Here is a 16,848-nt window from a genome sequence, read left to right on the forward strand (position 1 = left end):
TCAGATTAAACAGTGCTGTGCTTGTGTATTGCCTGATAACTGGCATCTAAAACTCTCACACACAAATATGTAGTAGCAAAGTTGTTCAGTCAGTTTTGCAGCTCTTAGCAGCTCATTTTGTGTATGGCATGTGGGCCTAGTGGAAGGATTTTTTTTCCCCTATTCAAAACAGTTAATCATGTATTACTTTCTACGTTCCTTTTCTGTAGACAACACTAGCTGATGTCCTCTGCTGCACAGATCCATTTATCCTGCTTCCATTGTCATATTGACAATATAGTGAGATCACAGGGCTTATAATGTGCTGGGGGAACATAACTCTTTCATGACCTTCCCTGATCTATCCCTCCATGTAAGTCCTAGCACAAATACTAAATTTGACAAACAATATCTTTGCAATTCAAGACCGGCATGTACAGTATGCCTTACAATCTCACTTCTTGGAAGCACTAAATTTTATGATGGTATGGCTTTGTGTTTAGTTCAGTTTGCTGTTAATTTTTATGGGTAAAGCTCAGACCTGGTAACACCGCTATCTACGTGCCATTCAGTATATATTTCTAAAAAACCCTAAAAATTTGGCCCCAAGATTAAAATTTATTAAGGAACGGATCACTTTAAAATGGACTCTTACCAAGTTTAGGAAATTATTAAAACACAAGAAAGACTAAAACTTGAAGAGGTTATATCAATGTAAATTTTGGTGGATTTTATGCCAAAAATGGTACAAATTAGGTTTTGGAAGTGTATAAAACTAGGATTTTCAATTATGCCAAGTTTTAAATCAGAGGGGGAGGGGTAAAAAGAGGTGGCTTCAGGATCAAGGATTTAATCAGCTTACACTTACGTAATGCATTAGGCTTATTCATTGTTACTGGCATGCTGAGTGTTAGACTAGCCCTAAAATCAATACAAATCAATGGAACATTGAAGACAGCTGAAAGTGTAGCAAATATTCTGCATTCAGGTATATTTTTGTTATGCGTACTGTTTTAATGATGAAATAATTGATTTTTAGTTAATATGTGGATAAAGCTGAAAGTATGGCTGCATAGAAAACTTTAAAATGAATATTTGCTTTAATGTTTGAATCAGTAGTCTTGGAGAAGTTACGGTCAATCTGTCTTGAATTTGATTTGGGTAATTCTAGTAGTTAGCATTTTGTCATATGCAGTAGGAATTTTTTTTTTTGTTCTTTGAAACTATATGTGCTTGATTAGCAACTCTTTAAATAATGGTTAGCTGAAAATCATGTTATATAAATTTGTAAATTTCATTAGATTATCTTCCAAATAAAGATTTAATGCTAAAAATAGAATAAGCTAAGTCTCTTCAAACAGTGAAACATGCATTTTTGTAAAAAGAATACTTTTCTGTCAGTACTTATTCTAGAGCTTTGCATTCTGCATAACAAAGTTTTAAAGAAAAGCTGTATGAGATTTTGTGAATTGACTTTGTTCTCTTGTTTCTGCAGCAACTTTTGGGGGTTTGTTTTTGTTTAGAACTTTCCTCCTTGGAATGTAATTGGGGCCTGATCCCTTTCCATCACTACACAAAGGTGTAGTTATGTGTGGATAAGAGTTACATAACTAAACATTTCCCTTTGCTGGGCAGATTAGACAACTTCTCAGAGGCATCCTCTTCTCTGAGAATAGCTGCCTCTTCCTCCTCTTCCTTTCTTTTTGCATGTGTAACTGAGCCAGCTTGATTTGAACACAAGTTGTAACGAGGGAAATTCTAATTAAAAGTTGGGAAAAATGTTTTCTCAATGAACGTAACAGACATTGGAACAGATTGCTTGGAGTCTCTATCTAGCTGAATGAAGTCCTGAGCAATATGAACTGCTCTGAGCACGAGTTATTGAACTGGATGACTTCCAGAGGCTCCTTTCTACTTAAGCTGTTCTTTGGTTCTGTGATCAGTGGCCATTGATCTGTGGTCATACATTACTGTATGACCTAGCATGATGTCCTAGCGTGATCCAAGCTTCATTGCATAGAAGCAGTAGCCACCTAAAAAACAGTAAGACAGACCAAGCATGGCTGTAACCACTGGGGGTCAGTGGCAGACAAGAGAGGGACAGGGAGCAGTCATCGAGGTGAAGCTACTGGTCATAGGTAGGAAACGTGCACCAGACATGTATCCAAGGAAAACCCCTGAAGGAGGACAGAGCGGATGGTGGTAGTTATCCAATGACAAAGTAATTAGATAGCTGAGAAATTTCTGCAGATGCAGGTTAGGAGGGAAAAAGGGTGGGTACGGGACATGATGAAAGTAAAGTGTATTGGACTGAACAGAAGTAGCTTAATGTAATGCAAACAGTGAGTATGTGAAGACAATACTGATCTGCTGTAGTTGCTTTGTTATTTTCCTACTTGGAAATTTACTTGGGGAAAATGAAATGTCAGTTTGTAGTCTCCTGTACCATTTTCTCTTTAACTTATTTCTGTTATTTCTAATATTAAAATTGCCCTCTGGTTTAGAGAGGCTGATATCACTAAGTTTTTTCTTGATGGATATTTACTGGAACCCTTGCCAAGAGATGCAAAGTGGAACCTGATTTTATCTCTCACTGTGAAATTTGTGTTAGAGTATAAGAAACTCATGTAGAGGAGGAGAAATTCACCATCATCTCAAACTGAAGAATTGCATTCCTCTAAATTTTCTTAGGTCTGAAGCTGTGACCAACAGATAAAGTTGGGAATTAAAATTTTTTGCTGATTAGAGCGTCACTATTTCTGTGAAGTGGCTCAGATCAGGCTTTTAGCAAAAATGTTACAATGTGTAGTCCAACTGTTTTATCATCAGGAGACTTATACTTTGATGCTGAGGGAATTGGTCAGAGAAATTCCATTAACAAGTAAATTAAAGCTTCTACATATATGTACTTGCAAAACAGTTTTATGATAGTACTGATTTTACTTGGGAGAGTGTATGATTGCTGACAGAGTAGATAGATAGCAGTCAGTCTCTGTTTCCCACTCCATCACAGCTGTAGTAAAGCTACATCTCTTTGGAGTTCTTGTAGTATGGCTTGTCAAACTATTGCCTTAGATTTTAGATGGATTTACCTGTGGTGCCAAAATCCTTGAGTAGAATTGTATACTGTTCGTTAGTTTTAACCATTTGATCCATACAAGTGCAACCAGATAAGGAAATTAAAACCTAATATACATTTTGTTATATATTTGTTAGGATACAACAATTAACATTTTAAAGTGTGTTCTAAAAAGCACCTGATAAAGAAGTTTCAAAGATAACCGAATGGTTTTACAAGGACACTTGCACAGGCAAAATACTTATCTGTTCCCTTAGCATGTAAGGCAAAGATATGACAAAATCTAATTGTAAAGAAAAAGACAAATAAGTTAATTTTTGAACAGAATTAGTAACATCAGAGAAGATAAATATACCTACTTGCTTGAAGCTTCTCATTTGAAATGTTGAGGGATAAAGAGCTTAGTCTGGAACAGAAGTTGTTCTTTAGACCTGAGCTGCAAATTCGATGTAATATAAGCTTGTAAGTATTAAGTACTTTGTTTATAACATTTAACAGTGTACTTGGAAGAGGCTGCCATTTAGGAGGCAGGCATTAATCAAATTTGTTTAAAATAAACAAATATATCTGTCTTGAAAATCTAGATTCAGGGCTCTTAAAGTAATCATTCCTTTAAAAGATTATAGAAAGCAATTTAAGCACAAGGAATTCTAACAGTTTGCGGACAAAAAATATTTTCCTGAAGAAATTTTCTTGCAGGCTTCCTGGAACATTTTGGTCATGTAAACAACCTGGCAATTAAATTGGATCAAAGTTTTCCTAGTTTGCTGCTGCAGCTTTGTCTGTTACTTTTGTTAAGGGAACAAAAAAGGATTGTATCTGCCACTTTTACAGTCAAGGGTGTTCCCTTGTCTAAGAAATAAATTCTAAAGTTATTTTTACCTGTTGGAGATGGGAGGCTTGCTGCAACTACAACAGCCTTCTGCACCATAGACTTCTAGTTAAAGCCTGAGTCAGTTTAATAGAGTTTGGATTCTTCTCAGACAAATGCAGTTCTTCAGTAAGTCTATCTGAAGCATTTTCCAGACAGCCTGCAGTATCTTGCACTTCAAAAAATACAAAAACTAATCCAAGTAAAGGACTCAAGGGAAAAAAAAGAAAATTAGGAAGTTAAAAAAAAAAAGCATAATGGAAATCTAATCCTAGTCCATACAAATAGCTTTTGAATTCTTGCTGGACTAGAAATCCCAATCTCTTCACACCTCAGTAAAGGATAGTTATGTAGGGTAACATCTCTACAAGGCTAGTAATGATGTGAACTCATAGAAAGAATTTTCGTGAGACTGTGGGGTATGTAGAGGTCTTGACTTCATACCTCACTCTGACAACTCTTTTAAACTTACTTTAGGCCGAATCACATCATTCTTGAATTTGGAATGTCATGAACAGTGTTTTGACATGGCCTGTGCAATCTCAAATGTATTTCAATGCATAACAGACAAAGTTACTAGATGCTTACACTTTATGAGAATAATTTGCTAAGTTTCATCGCAATTTTCCTGTTATAATTTTAATTAGTATAGGATTAGTTTATAACTAATATTTGCTCTTCATATCTGGCTTCATTTGAGTACTTGGGAACAGGAAACACTCATGGAAGCCACTTAGAACATTGTGAAAGGATTGTTTTCCTCCATGTCTTTTCCATGTATTTACATAATTTTTACTGTCTTTTGCTCTGGATCCCAAATATCTATCTAAATGACTATGGATATGAATGATACTCACAGATTTTGTAGTTCTTCTGCTATTCTGGGCATCAGGAATTGTTCTTCTCAACAAGATGCAAGGAACAAAGATGTGGTTTTCTAGTCCATAACAGCCAACAGGTGGCTTCCTGTTTTGCAGAGGAAGAAAGACCTAAACTGCACCATTTACTTAATCTACACCTTCAGTTCCCACTTTTACTGGTCTGATTTTGCTTTTCCTCAGGCATGGCTTTGCAGTTTTACACCAATACTGAGTTGCCACTGTCAATGGAAAGGGGAGGATCAAAAGTCCTGTCTGTTTGTTTAACCTCTAACTGTGATACTTATTTCATATATTTTTATTGTGAACACAGAGCAGTTCAAGTCACTCTCGTCCCTAGTTCTCTAACTAAACAAAGCACATGGAGAACTGCCTCCAATACAGATGTCACTACGTAGAGATCCTGAGCTGCTTGGCCCTTATATAAACATAGAGTAGTTTAGAATAAATGAGTGCTTCAGCTGATGCATAACATTATGTATGTTAGCTCATAAAGTAAACATTACTTATAAGAGTTCATTTGTTATTTTTCATGAAGTATTGCTGTGCTTTCACAGTCCTTGCACCAGCACTGTAAACTTGAATGCCTTTTCTCACAGATGTATGTATCTCTCTGCAGTCACATTAGTATTGTTCTTAGTTAACCCACATACTGTAGTATAAAGTTGTTGTAAGGAAGATGGAACTTGTCCTTTCCTTCATTTCTGTACTCCTTACAGGAGACAGGTTATGAAATTCACTGTGTCAGTGCAGAGCTCTAACAGCTTAATTGTGGAAGCTCTGGAGTTTAGGCTGTCCCTCTGTCTCTCTGAGCAGCCATCAGTTTTGAGCAGGAGACTCTTTTGGTACTTAAAATGCCAACTGTTCCTTTTCAGCTGACCTTTGGAGTTCTGTCTTTTTATGTAGCGTGTCATCTGTGGATTAGAGTTCCCTCTCATCTTTTCCACAGTCTCTGTGGTTATTCTTGTGCAGCGCTGCTGTGACCTCCTTTCTCTTGACACACCTTTCCAAGCACACTGACTTGGTCAGTTAGTTTCCTGTCCTTCTAGCCTTTGGACACCTGGCATACCTATTTCCCACCCATATGTTTTTCCCAGGCAGGTGAACCTTTCCATTAATATATTGTCTCCACAGTTCCCTCCAGATCCAATTGTTGTTAGGTTTGTTCCCCCTGCGGTCTTCCTCAGATCAAAGCAGAGAAAATGAAAATCCCTCTGGCTAATTTAGGAGCAAGGGAGTTGAACTTGTTTTTCTTCTTTTATTCTGAGTGGATGATCTTTCTCTACAGCTCATACCTTTTCTTGCTTGCTAAAAATAAGCCTGTTCTTTATGCTGCTGGAATATTCACTGTATTGTGCATGAACATATAGTTCTTCAGTGTCCTTATGGAGACCCATTTGACTGGATCTCTTGTGTAAGTGCACTGAACTATGCTTGAATTATTTTCTTGAAAGAATGAAGAGAGAGTGAACTTGCATGTCATTTGTGTGTTTGATAAGGTAAATTACAGCTTTTTTAAGTTGGGTGTTTTTTTTTTGAAGTGTCATAATTTTTAGATACATAAGAAATTGTTAATGAGATTTAGTATTTTCTTTAGTTTTTAATAATTTAGAAATCCTTAGGTCTGGGTTTTGGCTTGTTACAGTCTTTCCTTATTTGCAGCTTCTTGATTTATGCTATTACACACATGCTTTAGTTTTGTTGCTGGCTCATGTATTCATCTTCTTGCATGTGATATTTGAGAAAAAACTGATTTATATAGAGAAAAACATCTAGTAAACACTGGAAAGGCTATTTGCATAAGATTGTGGTATATTCTGTCTGTACTGTTTGCCTTTTATCTTAGACCGTCTCTGTTAATACAGAAATTTCTTTAAAAATTCCAGATGCTGCGGTTTTCTGTCACTTTAAACAGTAAAATTAAATACTAGAAGTAACGATTTTCCTAATCTTTTTGGTATTCAACTTTTGCACTGGGTTGGTACTACTACAGAATTAAAAATGGAACAAATATTTCAAGTGTTTTTAAGCCAAATTGTCTGTATTCTGATATTTTCAGTTTAACCTGATAACTGTGAAAGAAATGTCTATCGTTCAACATTTTCCATTGAATATGAAAAGTGCGATGAATCAAGCTGATTGTAGTTGACAGCTGGTTTGATCTTGCTGTGATTAGGTCTTTTACTGCTGGCAAAAACCACTAGCCTTTTCCGTTAGCTGATTGTTGATGAATGCAGAAAAACAGCTTTTAAAAAATAAAGAATATAAAGAATTCAGGGAAACTTTATTTCCTATGGAATGAGATTAAAAAACATCCTACCTCCTATAGATTGATTGCACTGAGCCAAAAAGCCATGCAAGATATCTACAGTTGTTGATTTGGCTTATTCACAGAAAACGGTTAAGCAATTAGTGTAGACAGAAAATTAGACATGGAGTTGAAGCATGTTGAAGGAATGCAAATGTTTACAGCTGATGAACAGTGCTGCAAAATAAAGATGTATTCTCTTACAATTACATGGGAGAATAGCGAACAGGTAATTAATTACTTTACAAAATTTGTTAATTTTACCCTTTAGTGGACATGCTGTTTAAATGCTGCGTAGCTTTTGCAATTTAGTGTAAATGATTGTGGGTTTTGTTGTCACATGACTGGAATGCAGACCAGTTTGGGTTTTGCAGTGCCTTATCTCTGAACTGGAATTCATAGTTAATGAGAATGTTTGATGTATTTTGCTAGCATTTTAAAGTTTAAGACTTTATCAGGAGCTTGTTACTTCAAAATGTTGTGGTCAACTTTAGCTTTTAACAGCTTCAGTTTTATGAGTAGTGCAAGTACTCCGCTGCTTCACAGCATGTCTTTCAATTGCACAGTATTTATTTTCAGTGCTTTTGTGTTTTGGAGATCTTATATCACCACAGGAAAACTCCATGTTGAAACAATTACTTGAGGGATGAATAAATGTACATTTGATGCTAAACATGTTATTGAGATTAACGATAAGTGGATCTTAACCATACTTAGCTATGCTGTCAGAATAAGATGTTGTAGTTCTTGGACATTTTTGAAGGAACTTGAACAATGTGTTTTCAACATGTGTTGTAACGTGTCTATTACTCAGAATTACTCTGAGTAAAAGGATTGGTATTGTAAACAGGTCTGAAGTTCTTTGCACAACTTGTCTGTTATTTCTGAAAGAATGCATAATTTATTTTAAGGTAATTTATTTTTGTTAGGGGTATAAGGTTGATATTTTGATTCAAATCAGCTACTGGCTGTTTTAGCTGACACTAAAGTTGATTTAAACATGCTTAAGTTGACTTCTGTGGCTGTTAAATGTATCTGCAAGTACAAGGAAGAAAGTAGTATTTTAAATGAACTAGTTCCAGATACTGTACTTTCCCCTATTGTGGGAGTGATTTTTAAGCAGTTTATTTCAAGTATAGCAGATTCAGTATTTGCCTAAATCTATTTCTAATTTTGAAAATGTATTTTAACATTGTTTTGAGATTTGTTAAGTTCTGCGTTTTCTTAGCTGTTCTGAGGAGAGCCTCACTTGTGAGATTTCTAAGGAAACAATATGGGAACACCAGAAATCTGGACTCTGGGACTCATGCTGACTAACTTTAAACATTTTATTATATAGAGTTACTTTTTAGTATCAGCAAGTTGGATAAATTGCTAACAAGGTAGTGTAGTTTATATGAGGTGTTAAGATCTTATCAGATACAGATAATGTGACATTTTTCAGCAAATTATGATAAAATTGAAGTGTTTTTATTTTCAGAAACTGTTAATGCATTTAGTTGCACAAGTAAGATAACATTTTTATTATAAATTTCTGAGTAAAGTGATCAGATTCCATTTGTAATATTATTTTCAAGATCATCTGGTTATCAGGAGATAGCCCATGCTGTGTATATTTTGTTCTAATTCCCAGTATTCTAGTTGCCTTTTCTGAGTTTAATTAGCTTGCTCATTTCCATTAGGCTAAAAAAGGCACGTGCTGTTGTCATTGGATTCTTTTAAATGGATTTCTGCTATCGGCGTATTTCTGACCCAATTATAAAAATGCAAGGCAGAACTGTGGATAAACCCATTAAACTGGAAATAATGTCATCCATGCCGAGAGCAGCAAAACCTCTATTTTAGTTTAAATAGGGCCAGATATTTTCTTTTGTCTTTTTATGATATTATAGATGAGTTTTCGCACAAGATTTTCAAGTTGTCTTTGTTTTGCGTGGCACTAGGATCACAGTTTATGGAAAATGTGGTCAGAATCTATTAGAATTCTTTAATTTGGTGGTATATAGGGTCAATATATTTTAGAAATTTGAGGAAGTCAGAATCAATAGCAGATGCTCCACCCTGTGTTCTCATCTCATAGTTCTCAGCATAAGGATGCCGCATGCATTTTATATAGGACCTATTTGATGCAGAACTGTAACTCCCGTAACTTCCATCTGTTATCCCCATCACTACAGTTGTGCTGAAGACAGGTACCTAAAGTGCATGCTGCCTATTCTGATCAGCAACCTTTAAAGCTTTGCTGCCAACTGAACTAATTAAAATATTCCCTAAACTATTTTACTTTCGACGGGCAGAAAAGTAATGCATGACTGTTGGGCTTCTGCTCGTGTCTGAGTTAGCATGGGAGAATTAGGAAATCTTTTGCTAAATTCAGCAGGCAGAATGAGCTGTTCCTTCCTTCCGTACTCGAGCAATTTGGTAGTTTGCAGCCAGAGCCATAGCTCTTCCTTTGCTGTAAGTGCAGCACAGAGAGGGAAATGCAGGGATGGTCTGCTGAGGTGAGTGCTCCTTTGGGGAGGCTGAGGGCTGTCAGAGCCTTGATCCCAGTCTGGAAGTCACTGACTGAGGAGCGCTCTGACCTACCCCTGTGCATTTTATGGTTGTCAGTCTGCTTCGTTCTGGGAAAATTTTTTATGTAATAACACTTCACTTTCTTTATCCACGTACTGGTGTACCTAGTCCCAGACCTGTCAGTTCTCTGCTTGTCATGTAGTTACATAGATTTCTGGGGTTTGACAGCTCAACAATGGCAAATTTCCTATCTAGAGGTAAGTTTTATCTTCCCTCATTTGTCCTAGGAAGGAACAGTGAATTAAAACTGCTATAGATTTTGAAAATCTGATCCTTTCAGTATGTGCGTTAAACCCGGAGCATTTACTTTGCATTTCTACGTGGTCACTTTAAGCTTTCTCAGGAGCAGCATGTGGTACTTTTCAGGCCTTTGCTGTCCTCTCCTATTAGGCTGGTGAAGATTATGTTTTCTTTTTGCCATGGTAAAAGTTGTATGCTTCATTAATGAATCCCACATAGGGGAGTAAATGCTTTAAATAATGAGCTCAAATTAGTTGATTCTTGGATTTTTTTTCTCTGTCTCTGTTGCAGTTTCTGCCTCTAATTCAGTACTGATCTTGTCCTCTGTCTGTGTTTTTGGGGGGGTTGAGGTTTTAGTTTTGTGCTGTGTGTTGTGTGTCCTCCCTGGTATCTCTAGCTTTTGATATGTTGGTGTTGTCCCAGCCTTGATAATAAAGAGCGTTTTCTTTCACATTCATTATGGCTGAGGATATGGTTACCTTTACCGTCACAAATGTTTTTGGGAGGGTATATGGAGGACTTCAGAGAGGATTGCTTTTTTTTTTTAGCTAAAAAAGGCCATTTGGACAAAACATTCCTTATCTGTACTAAAATTTGAGAGTGGCAACCTATATAAAGAACAAACAGTTTAGCGGGGTTGTGATTGCGGAATATGTTGCATTATCTTTAGTAGCTTCTCTGTATTGGCTTGTCGATAAATTAATGGATTGTTGAAAGTAGTGGGGTACAAGCAAGAAAACTTCCTGAGTAGTCCTTTTGATGGCCAGAGTCAGAGCCAGCCATTCTGGTCTCCAAGGGAGAAGCCAACAGGGAGACTTTCTCACCTCCCTGCATGCCAGTTGATTACATTTAATCTAGGTTATGTTGGACCTCGGCAGCTGGTGATTTAACCTCAGAATCATCTCTGTGGCAAGAGAGAAAGGGGGACCTAAGTACCGAGAGAAGTAGTAAATGAGGGAGTAAGGATAGAGGTGATGGGGGTGAGTGATAGGAAAAAGAGTGGAAAACATGTGAGAGAGAATTCATTGTACATGACTCATTGTACGAGAATATGCAAAGGAGATGGTGGAGCTTGGCCAGTTTCAGGAGGCTTGGAGGTACTCAAACCCTACACTTTCTAGTGCAGGGCTGAGGATGAATTGTGTGCAAGATGGGTGTGAACGCTTATCTTGAAAAGAGGGAAGGGATAGGTAAAGGAAGTTAATGACATGGTGGCCATTGCAAACCTGAGGAAAGATCCGAAGAGACGGCATGCAGGAAATGATTGGTAAATTCTTGCATTGCTCTAATTTTCTTTCTCAATTAATTTGTTATCTTATGCTTTACCCTGGCTATTTGAGTAGCTTGGCATTACTAAACCTAAACATATGATTGGCAGTCATTATGGTGGCCTGAAAAGCTTTTAAGTATTTGTTTTCCTTTAAAGCTTTATTTTTCCTGAAATCATAGGTCTTGGGTGTGGGTTTGGTATATATTTCATAGTTATTTTCAAAGTAAGTTTCTATTCTTATTAGTTCAAACTTAGAAAGTGATCCAAAATAAGTCTCTTCATGGTTTACTCATGAAGGCAAAGAAATGTATAAAATCAAACCACATCCTAATTATCATCTTTTAAAAAATAATGTATTTCAGAAGATTGGTCTCGTGGGTTTTTTGTTTTAATATTGACATAATTAGATTCCTCTTAAAAGACAACTTTCTGATGGGACTAAAAGCAAAAACCCACTGGAATCTGCCTTTATGGCTTACACGTCTCAATTACAGTACATTTTGCTTGTCAAAGAAATCTTTTGAGTTCAGGTGCAATGTTTCATTTACTATCGTGCGTTGCCAATGAGTAAGCCATTTCTTAATAGCTTAGAAGCATGTGGACTGAGGAGTTTGTGATGATAGAAAGCATAGCGTGAGGGAAGAAAGAAAGGAAGGAGGAACAAGAAAATGAATTTTCAGGGTGACAAGACTAATATGGAGAATTAAATATTAAAGGAGGTTCCTTTTCTTAATTAAATACTTATGGTATGACTTGTTTTGAGGCAGCTTGTAAACTGGTTCCCAAACTATTTAATTACTACTGTACCATTCATCTGACCTGTCTCAAAAATATTAATCATCAAATGGTAAAGTATGAGTCTGTGGTAGGAGAGTAATGTCAGAAGCTGAAACTCCAGTTCATTATGAATTCTGTCTCTCATCATGACTTTTTAAAGTACATGCTAAACAAAATAAATATTTTTTTTAAGACGCTTGTCAATATTAAGAAATTAGGTAATATAGGTGTATTCTTGTCTATATCAGACACACCTGATACTTCCTTAGTGCCTAATAATGCACTGTTTGCTCTACAGCATTTTACTTAGGAGTTCATCTCTACCTGTAAATGCTTCTGTGAATCAATGAAAAGAAATTCACAATTCAGCAGAACTGTCTGCTTTGATGTATGGCCATGTAGCAAATGAATCTGTGGAATCCGGAGGAGTAGATACTTGTAGTGGCTTTTTAGTACCTCCTTCGGAAGGCAGTTCTGCAAGAGATCCATTTGTCTTGCTGCAGGAGAGAGGAGGAGGCCTGAACCTTAAATGTGATAGGCTCATGTTTGTTATGGGAGGTGAGTGACTTCATGTTAATAACTAGTGCGAACAGCACAAACTTAAGAATCTGAGAAACCAACAACTTCATTAAAGAAATGAGAAAATGTAGTGCTCTCTTTGCCTTGCATAACCTGACATTCTGAGGAAGGACCGAGACTGACATTTGCATACAAGTTATTACAAGCAGACTCAACTAATAAGAAATGCTCTAAATGAATTGATCTTGGCAAGAGAAAGATTCAGTATTTTTCATGCCGTTTCAAGAGTGATGCCGTTCTGTTTTGGAGCCCTGAAATCGGCAAGAGTATCTGAAAATAATTGATTTGATGTTGAAGAGGAGTTCTGCTTACTGATTTTACCATGTGGATGAAAAAGAACAAACTTCGAGTGAAGCTACAGGTTTAAAACTTTGTTTCCTCAGCTGCCACTTCTTTCTAAGTATACTGTAGTTATTTTAAGTGAAAGGGACACTTACTGGTACTCAGTAAATTGAAAGATGTCTCATAGAGCTCTTATATTTAAATGGTTAATTATCACTGTTTCCTGTATTCTTGGGCATGTATATAAGGTTTTTAGAAATTGCACTTTCTAAATGGAACATTTTACAATAGTTAATAGCTTCTTCAATGAGAAGCTAGGATTTGCATTCATCTTATAATTAATCATCTATATTTTACAAAGTACAAAATAATGCAGTACTTTTTTCAGGTATCATAACATGTACTTTCAAATATGCTTATTTAAAGCAGTAAAAAAGTCTGAGCCTTTGCATCAAACTCTTTTTCTGTTTCTGGTGCTTTTACAAACTGGCATTCCAGGTTACATTTTTTATGTAGAAAATATGTAATTTTCCCATGGTGAAGTGGCTTTTTTTACCTTGAAATATGCACAACTGCTATACAGGAACCACTTTTTGAGTGTGGATTTATTTTTAACAAGTTTTCTTAGCAGAATAAAACATCTGTCTTTTTCTTGGACAGTGTTATGGTGGAAATTAATACTGGAAATAGAATGAGTGATGGAAATAGAATGAGTGCTTGAAATAGAGTAGAATTGAATCGATGTTGTTAACTTAAACTGGTGATTGAAGCAGAAAGGAGGGAAGCTCTGGGAGGACTTTGCATAGTCTGATGCAAGTTGTATGTTTTTGAAACACAGCGTATGTGTATTGAGAAAATACTATGAATTCATACTCCCACGCCTTTTTAACTTTTAAAATCAGTGCTATAGAGGGAAGCCTTCAAGCCATTCTGAGCTCCTTTTAAGAATTACCTACAGAGTGTAGCAGATGCGGAAATAAAGGTTTAGGTTTTTCTGCTGGAATGTCATGACATAGGAAGTCAGCAGAGCCTGAACGTGTTCTGGGAGCAGCATTTCTTATGTTTCAAGTGAGCATATTTTGGTTTGTGAATGGCAAGTTTCCTTATTTTCTTACCCAATTAGTGCCTTTCAGTCTATAATTAATAATAAAATGCCTCTCTTTGATTTTTTAGCTGGTGGCCACAGGTGCATGCAAGTTATTTGGCCTTAAAAAATACTGTGAAGAACTCGTCTGTCATAAGTCAAGCTAATAAAAAGTATACGCTGCTAAGCTCAGTCCTTTTTTTAATGACTGTGTTCACTACCAAAGTGTTGAAATAGAGAATTAATGTTTTGGTTGGATTTTACCTTTTGTTCTAGTTCCTTTATTCTATACAGCTATAACTGTAAATAAATACATAGGTGTTCTTTTTTAATAACTTCTCTACCATAAATAGTTTTCATTATTGTTGACTTGTAAGGGGAATACCCAGTAGGAATTATAATTTTACTCTGTAATTATTCAGTAGGAAATGTTCAACGAGGGACAACAACTTTCTCTAAAAATTTTAGTCTGACATGTCTTTACCATGCATCTAAGATGCAGCAACTTTAAAAGTTAGTTTTCCAACTCTCCTTCATTTTAGTGACTGACCTTGAGGTGCATATCTTACCTGAATAGTTGTGTGCAGAAACTTGAAATATTAATTGGGGTACAAGTGTGGGGATGAGAAGTCTGTTGTTCTAAAACAAATACTATTTTTCTTTACTGACCAAAACTTAAAGAAGTTCTCTATTATGCATTGATTGGAGAACTGACACTTACTTGAGGGATTTGATGTAGGAATATGAAAAAATCCGTACAAAGTGGCTGAGGTTCTTCATTGTTTATTACGTTATCACAATGCAGTAATCCAGCTTTTACATTGATCCGATAAATGACTGAAAACATTGAAACAGTTGTTGGGCTATTCTGGACTTCTCAGCTTTTTAGCATAATTTTTCAAATGCTGGTATTCATTTTCTGTGCAAATTAAAAGTTGTGGTTAAACTGTGTGGTTCTGAGGTTGTGGGGTTTAGTTTTCTGAGTAGCAAAGCAGGTATTGGGCAGGTGTCAGTTTCTGGAATTTGTCTTGTTTCACTGCACTCTGTTGTGATTACATAGTAAAAAATGTGGTTGAAGTAATTTAATATATAGATGTAAATTATATTTGTTGATAGAACTATGAATATACTGAAAAAGCGCATTCATTTTTAAAAACACATAATATTCAATCTCACACATTGTCCCAGCGTCATATAAGTTTTAAATATTTTTCATTAATTGCCTCTCTACCTCAGTTTTGTAAATGAATTGTTAGGTTTGGTATGCAAAAGCAGTGGTAAAACCCCAATGATATCGTGTCTTTTCATTTAAAGTTCGCTCAGCAGTAGCCACTTACTTATCGAAAGGGGACTAATTTTACTTTCTTCACTTTGTACAGACTGGTTTTCACAGATTCTTACCTTAAATGCTTCAGTATGCCAGGAAATTTCACTGTCTTTGGGTGTGAGTGTAGTGACAATCTTTATCCAAGCCTTTGTCTAAGGATTCTTGTCCTGCACTAGATAAATAACACCAACCACCAGTTAAAGCATTACACTGAAAGCATTAGGAAAGGAAAGAAGCTTCAGATTATAATTACTGCTTAAAAGACCTCTTTGCATATGTGTTATGTGCCATACCAGTACTGTGTAACAGTTCTACAGAACATCTTAACAGAACAGCGTTAAACATAGTGTAAGGGCTTTTTACTTTAATTTGTTTTGTTCCTTAGTGTTTTCCTCTTTCATCTGCTTTTCCTCTTTCCGCTTTTTTTTTTTCCCTGGTTTGTGCATGTTCTGCATCCTTTCTTTCTGCTCTAAAGTTCCTTACTCATCCACAGGCATCTATCATTGTTCTTCCTCTGAGGAGTGGGGATTTAGCTTCTGTAGTCAAAACACTTAATATACATCAACATAACAATGTAACGTTTTGTGTTCTGCAGGTTGGGAATCCACGAGTTGAGCTCACTCTTTCTGAACTTCAAGATATGGCTGCGCGACAACAGCAGCAGATTGAAAATCAGCAGCAAATGTTGGTTGCTAAGGTAATAATTATATACAGATCATAATAAATACAAATTGCTTTCAACATGCACAAGCATAAGCTTCACGCATACAGAAAAACACACTGATTCATTCTATATAAGCTCTAGAAAGAGCTTGAGAAATCAGTTGTTTACCAAGTTAATCTTAACCTAGGCAATATAGAACACTTCAGTGTATATGGTACTGTAACAACCGATGTTGAGCCAAGTTATGCGTCTCTCTAAAAGTATTGCTAGATTTTATTTGCCTCTTTTGTGAGGCCTGCTTCATGATGTGTGATAGACCCGGCTTGACTCTATGCTCATCTCATTCACAAGGGTATGGTAATAGTGGTGTGAGATGAAAATGTGCCCACTTGGTATACGTTCATTCATTATATTTCTGAAGTCTCTGAGATGCAAGAGTCTTAAGTATGTTTTCAGAGTGGGGAGTGGGTTTATTGTTTTTGACATGTTGAGGTGTTATGCGTTGGATGCTTGGAGTACTTAGGAATCAGCCTATTAACTCTGTTCTTTTTGGGCGGGAATAATGTAGAAAAAGAAACATTTTCTCTGTGTTCCCAGCAGAAGCACTGTTATTTAGAACTGAAACACTAGCTTGCAGTAGGTCTGCTTTTTAAAATGGTGTCTTGGACATATTTTGTCTTCTTTGGGAAGCTGGATAACAGTTTTGGAAGTTCATTTTGCAACAGCAGGAAAATTGTTAATAGCAGCAGAAAACAGATGCCAGAAGAAGCTTCATAGATGTGTTTGAATGAATGTTCAGGCTAGGGCTGTATTGGCATACGTATGTAAATTTGATATGTGCTCTTTATTTGATATTTGATATTTTGAACAAATCTAAACAGATTTGTTTAATTAATGTTAAGAGTTTTTCTAGGAGGACGGATGCATATTTTAGCT

At 36.1% G+C, this 16,848-nt stretch overlaps 1 protein-coding gene across 6 annotated transcripts in view; it reads left to right on the plus strand.

Moving 5' to 3' along the window:
- The window catches only part of PPP1R13B (protein phosphatase 1 regulatory subunit 13B), a 76,466-nt gene that overhangs the window by 42,889 nt on the left and 16,729 nt on the right, over positions 1-16,848 (plus strand). For 5 of the 6 annotated variants that reach the window (XM_069856774.1, XM_069856772.1, XM_069856773.1 and 2 more), the window contains exon 5: positions 15,844-15,945. In XM_069856774.1, the coding sequence (XP_069712875.1) occupies positions 15,844-15,945 (102 nt within the window). Of the gene's footprint in view, positions 1-860; positions 968-15,843; positions 15,946-16,848 lie in introns of those variants that run through there. The other variant, XM_069856778.1, reaches the window with a different exon arrangement.

Source organism: Phaenicophaeus curvirostris, chromosome 5 (genome assembly GCF_032191515.1).
Source record: "Phaenicophaeus curvirostris isolate KB17595 chromosome 5, BPBGC_Pcur_1.0, whole genome shotgun sequence".
Taxonomy (NCBI): domain Eukaryota; kingdom Metazoa; phylum Chordata; class Aves; order Cuculiformes; family Cuculidae; genus Phaenicophaeus; species Phaenicophaeus curvirostris.